Below are 12,962 nucleotides of genomic sequence, written 5' to 3'. Positions count from 1 at the left end.
ATATGTCTGAAAGTGCCTCGATGCCTAAAGCTAGTGTCTTGTGTCACAGATGCTGGTTCGTTATCTTCTAATCCCATCCAAGAGTCTGGAGATACAAGGAAGCAGATATTATCACAGTTATATTATTATTATTCCCTATTTTTCAAATGATAAAATTGAGGATTAGAGATGTTAAGTAAGCTGCCATCCTAGAAAGTAACCGAGTTGGAATTTGAACTTGAATCAAAATCACTGCAGACAGTGACTGCAGTCATAAAATTGAAAGATGCTTGCTTCTTGGAATAAAAGTTATGACAAGTGTAGACAGCATATTAAAAAGTGGAGACATCACTTTTCCAACAAAGGTCCATATAGTCACAGCTATGGTTTTTCCAGTAGTCGTGTATGGATATGAGAGTTGGACCATAAAGAAGGCTGAGCACCGAAGAATTGATGCTTTTGAACTGTGGTGTTGGAGAAGATTCTTGAGAGCCCCTTACATGTCAAGGAGATCAAACCAGTCAATCCTAAAGGAAATCAACCCTGAATATTCATTAAAAGGACTGATGTTGAGGCTCCAATACTTTGGTCACCTGATGTGAAGAGCTAACTCATTGGAAAAGACCCTGACGCTAGGAAAGATTGAAGGCAGGAGGGGAAGGAAACGACAGGAGATGAGTTGGTTTGATGGCATCACTGACTCGATGGACATGAGTTTGAGCAAACTCTGGGAGATGGTGAAGGACAGGGTATGCTGTAGTCCATAGGGTCGTAAAGAATCGGACACAACTTAGTAGTAGTGTAGTGTGAGTCGCCCAGTCGTGTCTGACTCTGCAACCCCATGGACTGTAGCCCGCCAGGCTCCTCTGTCCCTGGGATTCTCCAGGCAAGAATGCTGGAGTGAATTGACATGCCCTTCTCCAGATCGTCCCGACTCAGGGATCAAACCCAGGTCTCCTGCATTGCAGGGAGAGTCTTTACCATCTGAGCCACAGGGAAGTCCTTAGTAACAACTCTTGACCTACACATTTGTAATCACTTTGTAGTATAAATCAAAATGGCAAAGAGGTTTGCTTCATCTCAAGTCCAACTTCAACTGACTGGTTATCACTGCCCAAAGTGCTGGGTTGAAGAGCCAAAGTCAGGCTCAGCAGGAAGGCAAACCATCCACGACGGAGGAGCAAGGCCTGCTGTGGGTTCAGCTTTTTTCAAGGAAGAGCACGTGGGCCACCTGTTTTACCGTCCACCACATCATAACTAACTTTCCTGAGCTGGAATGGAGTACTTCTATTAGTCTAGTTCTGTATGTTCCACAGCACTTAGAACATAGTGCTTAACACAGTGAAGGGGAAATAAATAGGTATTGCTTGACTGTAACATCAACATCCTCAATAAGGCACCCCATGGGGGAAGCTGCACAAACAGCCTGCAACAACTGTACTGGGATAACGTAAGTGAAGGGCTCTGGTCTGGACCAGCTAAGCCGCTTTCCCTTGGTGCATGATTTCAAACTAATATGCCTGCAAAATAAAGTATGAAGCTTCAGGAAAATTGTTTCATTCAGGAAACTGAGTATCAATGTGAAATTTGAGCTTTGCTTCTGCGTGATGGTTATACCTCTCGTATAAACTACCACTTGGTACAGACAAACAGTGTACAAGAAGTGCACCGCCTGCACGTACCCTCCCCGTGGCTGTTTCTGAGGTCCTGCATCTCTCCTGGAGTTCTGTGCACTCCTGCACCCCTTGCTGCCACCCCTACTCTGTCAATTAATGAATCTGAAAGGGAGAGAAGGTGTTTCTAGCATGTACCATTGTAAATTACCAGAGACCAAATTGCTAATTACCACCATTCTCCTACAAGCAGAGCGCTCCTCCCCTCTGCGGCATCTCCTGCCTCGGGTTGGGAGTCCTCTGTTTCCGTTTCATCTCTTTTCCATACCTCGGGACAGGGACGTGTCCAGGAACCCAGGCCAAAAGCAGCAGATTTATCACCATGCTAATGACAGCAAGCTGCATGCAGAGTGATTTCTGCAATCCCCCTCAACTCCTTTTGCCAAGACCTGTGGAGCTGCAAGATCCAGCCGATTACAGAGACTGTTATCATCCCATGAAGAATGGCTCTGTTGGAAAACGCAATTAGATATCAGCCATGAGGCTATCTTTAGAAGCTTGTTGGCAAAGATCTCAAAAACGAAAATCGCCATGTGGCGGATTTGTAGATGTTAGCCAAATTGGCCAAAACTGAGAATCACTAAACACATTTTCAACCTACCTCTATCAGTATGCGGCATTCTGATGACCCACCTCGTGTCCCCTAGGTATGGCTTGCCATTCAGGGAGTGGGTGTCTATGTTTGCAGAGATTATAGAACTCTCAGTCCTGGTGGCAAAACCTCCCTCTTAATTTTCATGAGCACCATTTCCTAGGCTGGGACAGTGAGAATCTTTCACCCTATCATTCCAAAATAGCTTCCCCAGGGCTTGGGAATGGAGAAGGAAATGGCAACCCACTCCAGTATTCTTGCCTGGGAAATCCCATGGACAGAGGAGCCTGGCGGGTTAAGGTCCATGGAGTCGCAAAGAGTCCGACACGACTGAGTAACTAAACTGCCGCCAGGCTTGGGAAAATGGCCCTGTGGGAGGCATGTAGACGAGGAGGCACCTGGTCAGAGAGACGAGTTGTCAGGGAAGCCAGCTGTTGAGGATGTTCCTGGTGGGGAAGCTTGTTGTCATCGGGGTAGTTTCCAGAGGGGCAGGCAGCCCCATGTGACTCTAAAGGAGCAGGTCATTGTCCAGTCTCATTAGGAGGGAGGCATCCAGGCACATGGGGCTTCCCTGGTAGCTCAGATGGTAAAAGAATCTGTGTGCAGTGCGGAATACCTGGGTTCAATCCCTGGGTCAGGAAGATTCCCTGGAGGAAGACATGGCACCCCACTCCAGTATTCTTGCCTGGATAATCCCCATGGACAGAGGAGCCTGGTGGGCTATAGTCCATGTGGTTGCAAAGAGTCAGACATGACTGAGCGACCAAGCACAGCACAGTACCCAGACACATAAGAGGCTTGTGGGGCAAGGCACCTGTGCAGATACCCAAGAAACCATCCAGGAATCACGTAACATCAGCGCTCCCTACTGTGGACCTGAGAAAGCCCTGATGACCTCCTCAAAATCAAGAGAGGGGCCTCAAAGGGTACTGCATTTGCCATAGCATTGTCTCCTTTTATTTGAAGAATGTGTATGCCGTGCTTCTTTAAAAATCAAGTCAGCAATCTTGGAGGCTCAGCCCAGCACCGCCTCTGTGCCCCCAACTTGGCTCTGCTGGCACAGACAGTATGATAATGCGGGGAAGAGACTGTTCCAGGTTTCAGGTCCTGATGGCTCCAGGCTCATCCAGTGCTCATCCTTGGGCCAGGTTCCCACCTCCCCACTCCCTTCTAACACAGTCCCTACGTTCTCATGGCCCCCACTTGGAATTGGGGTGTGAGGATTGCTCTGCCCAGTCCTTGGCTCCCTCTCTCTGCCTAGTCGTCTCTGGGGGGGACGCCGGAAGTCATGGCAGACTTGCACTGTGACACCCCGGGAGATGGTGGTCTCCAAGGTGGAGCTGAGGGCCCTGGGGATGTTTAACCCAGAGAGGACATGTCTAAGTGGAGAAACCATAGCATCCTCAGATATATGAAGGGGTCTCACTGACCATGAGAGAGGATCCTTTCTCTATGCTGTTCCAGAGAACAGACCAAGTCCAAATGGGAAAATTACAAGGAGTCATGCATCAACACCACATCAGTAATTCCTTATGTATGGTTTAACCAGTGGAACAGCCCAGGTACATGTAAGTGAGAGGTTAAATAACCATTTCATTCTGTAGAAGGGACTCCTCAGTTAGGTGGGGAAATTAAACTGAATGGCCTCTGCCATCCCTCCCAACCTTAATAGTCTAGGAATGCCCTAGAACTTTCAGGGAATGACCAGGTCTCCTGTGACCACTTCACTGGAAACTCAGTTCAGGCGTAGCCTTTTAACCTTTTAGCTGAGTCGCTTCAGTCGTGTCCGACTCTGCAACACCAGGGACCATAGCCCACCAGCCTCCTCTGTCCATGGGATTCTCCAGGGAAGAATACTGGAGTGATTGCTGTGCCCTCCTCCAGGGGATCGTTCTGACCCCGGGATCCAACCTACATCTCTAAAGTCTCCTGCACTGGCAGGCAGGCTCTTTACCACTAGCACCACCTGGGAAGCCATCTGAGACATAGAACATACTTTATACGAGGAAAGGAGGCGGTGAAGTTCCCAGGCTCTCTCAGAATCCCCCAGTGACCTGATGTCATATCCCAAGTGGGATGTGCAGTACAGACAGCCCTGACATGTTAACTAGTGCGTGGAGCCCTGGGACATAAACAAACCCCAGGGCGGCCGCAGAAGCCAGGCCTCAAGCACGGCATCACGGAGCTTCAGAGATGGGGGAAGCCGGGCCGTCATTCCGTCCCAGCTCCTACCCCAGGCAGGAATTCTCCATCCAACAGCCCAGCTCGTAGCTGCCCAGCTCCTGCTTGAGCGCCTTCAGGAGGGGGACCCACTGCTTGGCCAGGAGATTTAGTCCATTTTGAGACAACTTAATCCACGTGGAGACAGTCCTCGTGAGCCATTTCTTTCTTCCCCATACGAGCCCCAAATCTGCCTTGGTTCAACTTGACTTTTACCCTCAGCAGTAGGACAGAAATAAATCTGTTGCCTCAGCCATATAACAATGTTTAGATTTTTAAAGACAGCCATTGTCTCCAGAACTCCAAATATTTTTTTTTCCTGTCTAAACATCTCCAGTCACCTTAGCCATTTCTCACACGGCGTGGTTTCAGACCCCTCACCAGCCTGGTTACCATCTTATAAGTATTTTCTGTTTTACGAATGTTCTTTACAAAAAGTAGCTCCTAGAACAAATAACCAACTGTATTCTGACCACTGCAGAGTACAGTGGTGCTCTCACCTCCCTTGTTCCGCTCACTGTGAAAAGTGAAAATGTTAGTCCCTCAGTCATGTCCGACTCTTTGCGACCCTGTGGACTGTAGCCTGCCAGAATCCTCTGTCCGTGGAATTCTCCAGGCAAGAATGCTGGGGTGGGTTGCCATTTCCTCCAGGGGATCTTCCCGACCCAGGGATCGAACAAACCTGGGTCTCCTGCATTATAGATGGATTCTTTACCGTCTGAGACACCAGGGAAACCATGAGACCCATATTCATGCAATATGGTATTAGACGTGTTTCCTACCAAATGACCAACTGTTGTGTTCATATGAATGTTATCGTCCACTAAAACCACAGTATTTTTTTGTTTGACACAGTTTCTTTATAGCTTAAAAGAAAGAAGTGGATTTCAAGGGGGCCCAATAAATTATTAGAAGATCAAATCCTGCCTCCCCCTGCATTAATAATGGACATACAGAACTGTTTAAGAGACTATAGCCCCAGTAAAGTTATGAGGGACAGACTGAGATGACTGAACCCATAGATACTGCCCCCAAAGGTGGAATGTGTGTTTGCACTGATGTGCTGGGGCCTGGTCTCCGCAGCCTCTTCTTCCAGACATCCAGGGCATGAAGGGCTCTTCTTGGAAGCTGGTACCCACCTTTTTAAAATTTTTTATTTGTTTATTTTTCTGTGCCAGGTCTTATTTGCAACGTGTGGGATCTTCAACTGTGGCATGTGGGATCTAATTCCCTGACCAGGGTTCGAACCCAGGACCCACCCCTGCACTGGGAGCACAGAGTCTCCAGGGAGGAGAGGTCCCTGTGCCCACTTTTGTCTTTCTCACGCTGCCTAAGGTCTCTAACTCGCCACCTGCTTCCAAGGCCACCTCTTCCTCCAGCCCGCTGAGGACTCACCAGGGCTTTCCTCTGTGTCTTTGACAGGTCGCCTGAAGGAGGAGATCACCCAGCGGCACGTGCAGCAGGTGGCTCTAGGTGGGTACAGGGTGGGGCCTGCAGGCGGACGGTGAAGGTCGCACAGGCTGACCTGGGGAACCCACGCCTTGCTGGCCCTCAGGAAGGTCAGGGGTGGGGAGGACCACTGTCGGGGCGGCTTCCTCTGGATGCCCCTCCTCTCTGGCGCCAGGCTCCGCCTCCAATGTGCTTGCGTCCGGCCGTCAGCACCTGGCACCCACCCTCCCAGCGGCTGCCTCATCCTCTGACCTTTTCCACCCCACATTCCAACCTGAACTCACCAGCTATATCCCAGCCTCTCAGGGTCCTACTCGGAGCTTTCTAGAACCATGACTAGCTAATCCCAGAAGGGACAATTGGTGGTGAAAACAGCTCCCGGTGGCTGAACGCTCTCTGTGCACTGTTTGCGTGCCCAGCAGTCCTGAGGTCAGCGCCTTTTCTGGATGAAGGTGATTCAGTGGCTTGCCCAGGGTCACAGGCTAGCAACTGTTGGCACTAGGACTTGAACCAGGCCTCTGAGTCCACCCTGGGCGCCCTTGGTCTGCATGCTATTTACTGCCCACAGCAATGATGGGCCCAGAATGCAAGCACTAAACCAATAGAGTGATATTCTGAAAGGCCATGGGCATCCACTGAAAATGCCCCCTTGTGATACACAACCCAGGAAGGTCACCCAGGGAGCGCGTTCGGCTCCCTGGAAAGCTGGCGGAGCAGGGTTCCTGGGCAGGACCCCCGTGTCCTCACCACCTAGCTGGGGATCAAGCCTTCTAGAGCTTTGATTAAATAAGCTGTTCTTGTATTCCAAACAAGGGGGTCCCCCTTGAGAATGTCTGACCCCCGGAATCACCTATAGCTGGAGAAACCTTGCACCCAGGGTCTCTGGGGGCTACGGAGCTGAGCCCCAGCATCACGAGGGTAATCCATTTGACTCGAGTAACTTGGATTAAGGGGGAGGTTGGTTGTTCACTTTCGGTCATAACAATGATCATATCAAATAACTAGTGATTACATCAGAAACATACAACAAGGAAGCCTGAGACACACAGACAGAGCTTTTGCCTGTTGGGCCTGGGGCTGAAGGGTTGGGCAGATGTGCAGGGGCTGCCCTTCTCTTGCCAGAGGCCGGTGCAGGGGCTTGGAGCTGAGATTCTGTGCAGGGTCAGCAGAGCACCTTCCTCCAAATGCAGCAGGGCTCCTGGGGTTCTCACTCCCAGGGCCAGGCTTGCACGGGGCACAAGAACCTCCAGTGGAAGCTGTGTCGAGGTGCAGGTCACTGAATGGGGAGTTATCCCTGGGGCTGCCCCATGGGCCTCTTCTCCAGTATCCATGATGCTTGTTGAGCAGAAACAATGATGTGGAAAATGCCACTCAGATCATTCCAAGGGCAGTGTTGCTCTAGGGCCTGGGGAGCCGTTTCCATGGCTTCCAGGGCAGGACGTGCTCCAGGCTTTCTGCTCCCCCGGTCCCAGCCCTGCCACGTGTCTTCAACAGCAGGCTCCTCCTTAATTCCTCCGCTCACCTCTCTGGAGCCTTCTTCCAAAGTGTAGCCGGTGTCAGGTTCAGCAGGGCCCAGCTTCGCCCAAAGTAATCAGCAAACCTCAAACGAAAAACACTGTGGCTGAGTCTAATTAAGAACATTTGAAATGCCTGTTTATCTTAAAAGCCGACTATCCCAATTAAAGAGGAAGTGGTTCCGTCTCCAGCGGCCATCTTGAGATCAAACGCCACGTCGCTATCCAGGCGCCTTGGGAGCTTGTCTGACGGGTCTGTGGACCCACCGGTGCCCTGTGTCCCAGGGGCCCTCAGTTCAGAAACTTCCCCTCGAGAGAAAGTCTCGATGCAGCAGGTCACTTACAGCGCCATTTCCTGCCTTAACCCTCGCCCTTCAGACTAGCGTTGGGGCTGAAGGCCAGGACGCACAGCTTCTGTAAGACCAAAGACAACTCACTCAGTGCATTTGGTTTCCTGACGTTCTGTAGTTCGGGCTTCGGTGGAGCGATGAGGCGGTGACTACGCCCGCTCTCGCCCTTCCACTCCTGTGGGTTTGTTTGTATGGCGGTCCCTTCCCTTTCTGTTATATTTCTTTGTGTGCTTCTTCTCCTCTCTACTTTCCCTTCATTTCTAACATTCCCTTTGGTAGTATTTCTTTCTTTTGCTTCCATGTCCCTAAGTTTCCATGAATACGCAGGCAGCGGTTGGTTGGTTGGGTTTGGGGTTTTGGGGGGTGGGGGGGTTCAGGAGTAAGGAGTGAGGCTGAGCAGGAGAGGTTTTCTCATGTATTTTGCATAAGAATGCATCTCTGTTTGTGGGTGTAGACATATGCCCAAGAAAATTTGCAGAAAGGCAGTCTCGAAAAGCAGAGGTTTAATGGTGAGGTGAGAGATGCCATGGGGCTTTCCAGGTGGCGCTAGTAATAAAGAACCCGCCTGCCAATGCAGAAGACATTAGAGACCTGGGTTCAATCCCTGGGTTGGGAAGATCTCCTGGAGGAGGGCATGGCAAGCACTCCAGTATTCTTGCCTGGAGAATCCCATAGACAGAGGAGCCTGGTGGGCTACAGTCCCTGGGGTTGCAAAGATTTGGACACGACTGACGGGACAGCACTCACACATTGTTCTATCCACTCTCCTCTTCCCACTGTAGCCCCGAACCAAGTCAACTTTGACCTTCCCCACAGAGCCTCGCCTGCCCCCTTCTCCCCAGTCTGATTGTCCTCCAGCCTCGGGCACCTCTGCTGGAGCACCACCCTTGTCCTGTAATTATTTATCTCCATATCTATTCTCCACACGAAAATACGAGCTCCTGGGAAGCTAGGTGCAGTCGAATTCATCTCTGTCCCCGCAGCAGCTGGCACAGGCAATAAACAGGCCAGAGTCAACGCTTCCCCAGATGACTCTGAGACTCACGCATCTTACAGAAGTGTAATGAGACATTTGAACATAAAATAAGTCCATTTAAAGGAAGTAGAAGGAGTAAATGCCTTTGGACCCCACAGCTGAGCAGATTACAGCGTGCAGGCAGTAAATCCGACTCTGTCTTATCTAGCCACGGAGCAGAAAGAGGAGCACCCAGAGTTCCATGGTTTTCATTTTCTGACAACAGGAAGCATGCTAATTTATCTACAGAAACAGAATTTCTTCTGGAACTAAACACAAAGCAGAATTTATTGTGAGGACCTTTGTATAGAGGACTCTGACACAGTGAACATCATCGTCAGCTGCAGTTTTGCAGAGGTTGCTGCAATGTTGTCCCACAAGATGGTTCTCGCCTCGACCCTCTGTAGAAGCGAGAGGCCCATCAGGAGCGCGTGACTCGCTAAGGGTGTCTCTGGGAGCGGCGAGGTGACACGCGCCGGGTGCCCAGCCCTCTGATGGCCACAGGGAGCAGGAGCAGGACGGGGAGAAGCCGCCCCAGGACGCAGGGCTGTGCCCTCTCTCTCAAGTGTCTCTGCTGAGCAGTATTTGATCGGGGCTGGCTCTCCTTCAGCTCACCATCAGAATTCTACCAAGTGCCTGTGATTAAAATTTAAAAGGCGCATGGCACTGCTGAGAGGCATGTAAAATGTGACAGGTGAGAGCGTGCACCAGGCCCTCGGGGCTCAGAGAACTGAGCAGAGAGTGGGCCCCGAGGTGTCACCAGAGCCGTGGGCCTGAGCCGAGCCTGGAAGAATGGGCAGGACTCAGAACCTCAGAGAGGAGCGTGGGGGCAGAGGGGGCTGGGGTGTGTCTGCGTGTGTGTGCTGTATATGTGTATATGTATATGTTTGTGGGGCGTATGTGTGCATGTAGTTTGTGTGTGAGATATATGTATGTATGAATGTAGGGGGTGTGTGTGATATGTATGTGTATGTATGTGGGGATATGTGTGTATGTAGTGTGTGCGATATATGTGTATATGTATGAATGTAGGATGTGTGTGGTGTGTATGTTTATGTATGTGGGATACGTGTGTATGTAATGTATGTGATATATGTGTGTATGTATGAATGTAGGGTGTGTGTGGAATGGCAACCCACTCCAGTGTTCTTGCCTGGAGAATCCCAGGGATGGAGGATCCTGGAGGGCTGCCATCTATGGGGTCACACAGAGTCGGACACAACTGAGGCGGCTTAGCAGCAGCAGCAAGATGTATGTGTGTGTGTGTATGTGTGTGTGGTATACATTTATATGTATGTGGGGGATATGTGTGTATGTAGTGTATGTGTGACGTGTATGTATGTGGGGGGTGTATATTTAGTGTGTGTGGTATGTGTGTATATGTATGTGGAGGGATGTGTGTGTGTATAGTGTGTGTATGAGAGAGATATAAATGTATGAATGTAGAGTGTATGTGTGTGGTATATATGTATATGTATGTGGGGGATGTGTATGTATGTAGTCTGTGTGTGTATATGTATATGGGGGTGTATGTGTGTAGTGTGTGTGTGTTTATGCATAGGGGGTGTATGTATGTGGTATATATGTATATGTGTGTGGGAATATGTATGTATGTAGTCTGTGTGTGTATATGTGTATGGGGGGTGTATGTGTATTTGTAGTGTGTGTGTTTATGCCTGGGGGGTGTATGTGTGTGGTATCTATGTTTATGTATGTGGGGATATGTATGTATGTAGTCTATGTGTATATATGTGTATGGGGGGTGTATGTGTGTTTGTAGCGTGTGTGTTTATGCATGGGGGTGTATGTGTGTGGTATGTGTTTGTTTTGTGTGTGCAGGAGGCAGGGGGAGGATGACTCTGTGGGGAGCTGATCTGAAATCTTCCAGATAAAAGGCTAAAAGGGTGAGGTGGGCCAGTTTGTTGAGAGCCTTGAACCTGAGCATTTCCCTCACAGGCAGTTGAGCCACTGGACATTTTAGAGCAAGGAAGGAAGTCTTGGTCAGAGAGGCCTTTTAGGAAAAGAAAGCCCCAGGCAGGAGCATGTGTTCCTCAGCATTTACTACTTGACTAATGAGTAAATAGTCTGCACCACCCTGGGGACCCCCCTCGCGCACCCACCCACCCAAGCCTGCACCCAGCCCCTGCACTGGGCGCCTCCCCTGGGTACACACACCTGCAGCCCCATCCGAGGGGGATGGTGCTCCTGCCGCCTCTGAGTAAACCTGCTGCAGACAGTGCCCAGCGGTATCTGGGGCCGCCTGGGAGCCCCACACTGACCACTCACCCTGCAGAAGCAGCCCCTGACGGCAGCCCAAGGGGGCTGCAGTGCCCCTTGGGCCCTCGAATGACCACCGGGCAGGGGCCACTAACCTGACCTGAAGACCCAACAGAGAGAGAGCTGAACCTCCAGGAGGGCCGGGAGGGGCCCTGACCCTGACGGCTCCTCCCTGTTCCAGCTCCGAGTGCTCTGAGAAGCTTCTGTCTCCCAAGCAGAATCCCCGCAGTGACCTCTCGTGGCATCCCGGCTGTGCTCCACACACAGGCCGCTGCCATTGCCACCTTCTGCCATTCGGTGGGAAACTGTTTAAGACTGAGTCTTGAAATACTCTTTTGGAATTCTGAGCCTGGGAACAACAAATCTGAGAGAAAACAAAAAGCCAGACCGTCATCAATTTATTCAGCAGATTTGACTGAGCACCGAGTATGATCCAGACCAGGAATTCCAGGATATGGAGAGGAACCCCTGATGGGGACAACTGCAGGGACCCTCCTGGATCAGGCCGCTCAGTGGTTCTCAGAATGGGCTCTGTGGGACCCCACAAGGGTGAGAGAACCCAGGGTACAGATGGCAGCACCCCCAGGTTTTCACCTGGATCACCCAAAACAACTTCTGTTTCTCTTCTTACCACTACGCCTTTGTTTGGGGAAAAAAAAAAAAAAAAAAAAGTTCTGTAGCTTTCAATAACCTTCCTCCCTCTCAGTTGTGGAGGCTGGAAGCCTAGATCACAGTCAGGTTCTGATGAGGGCCCTCTCCTGGGTACAGACTGCTGTCTTCTCATTGTATCCTCGCATAGTGGAAAGATCAAGCTAGATCACTGGTCTCCTCTTAGAAAGGCACTAATCTCATTCATGAGGGCCCCACCCTCATGACCGAATTACCTCCCAAAGGCCCCACCAGCAGATATCATCAAGTTAGGGCTTCAATTTCAGCATGTGAATTTGGAGCCAGGGGCTGGGGGCGGGGGTGGGCAGGGGGACACATTCCATTGGTAACAATCAGACACAGAAGACAGAATTCTAACCCCTCAACCTCATATGCTGGATTAAAATGTGTCATGGCCATCTACTCCACCTGCCCTGGTGCGTGGCCAGTCTCAGCCCAGGAAAGGTCTCAGTGTTTGGTAGGTCCTACGCTATTGCCAGTGTAGTGGAGCTGCGTGAGACCCTCCCACTTCCCCCAAAGAAACTGATGATGAGTTTGGGGAAACCAGGATTGTCTGTGCTCAGATACAAATGATGGGTGCTGTGTGTTCCAAATAACCAAGAAGAAGCTCTAAGTGGTGCTTTGAAAATACTGGTGTTGGGCTTCCCTGGTGGCTCAGTGGTAAAGAATCCACCTGCCAATGCAGGAGATGCTGGGTCCAGTGTGATGGATTTTAGGGATCCCAAGCTTCCTGCTAATGTCTCTCTGAAAAGGCACCAAGATTGAGGCATGTGGTCACCACTGGTCAGTGAGGCTAAAACGACAGTGGGTAGAATTGCCAAGGGGCTCATGCCCGGAGAGAAACCCTGAGTTCAGAATTGTGGGCACTTCTGAAGAGGGAGGCAGGCTCCGTGGACTGGATGCAGGAAGGAGCAGCCTCTGCACAGACCTGCCCCGGGCAGAGTGGGGGATGCCAGGACCCTCAGAAAGAGGGTCACTGTGCCGGGCTCTGGGTGGTGCAACCAGATAATGCTGAGGAGAAAGTGGAGGTGCAGCTGGGGTCCCAGCAGGAAGGGCTGTGGAGAGACAGGAGGAGGAGAGAGCTCCAGTTTGAGCAGAGGTGATTGTGGTCGGGAAGTGAGAGAGGAAACCAGACACGCCTTCCTGTGAACACGGGGCGCTTCTGGGGTCCCCCTTGTACTGCTCGCCAGTCCACACTGACCCTCTGTGCGGGCTGCATCCTCC

At 50.8% G+C, this 12,962-nt stretch overlaps 1 protein-coding gene across 1 annotated transcript in view; it reads left to right on the top strand.

The window, feature by feature from the left end:
- The window catches only part of KIF6 (kinesin family member 6), a 393,563-nt gene that overhangs the window by 356,965 nt on the left and 23,636 nt on the right, over positions 1–12,962 (top strand). The window contains exon 16 of the mRNA XM_043907375.1: positions 5,887–5,937. Within this exon, the coding sequence (XP_043763310.1) occupies positions 5,887–5,937 (51 nt within the window). The remainder of the gene's footprint in view (positions 1–5,886; positions 5,938–12,962) is intronic.

Source organism: Cervus elaphus, chromosome 7 (assembly GCF_910594005.1).
Source record: "Cervus elaphus chromosome 7, mCerEla1.1, whole genome shotgun sequence".
NCBI classification, from domain to species: domain Eukaryota; kingdom Metazoa; phylum Chordata; class Mammalia; order Artiodactyla; family Cervidae; genus Cervus; species Cervus elaphus.
Note: the sequence above shows the minus strand (reverse complement) of the source record. Positions and strands in the feature narration are given on the sequence as shown.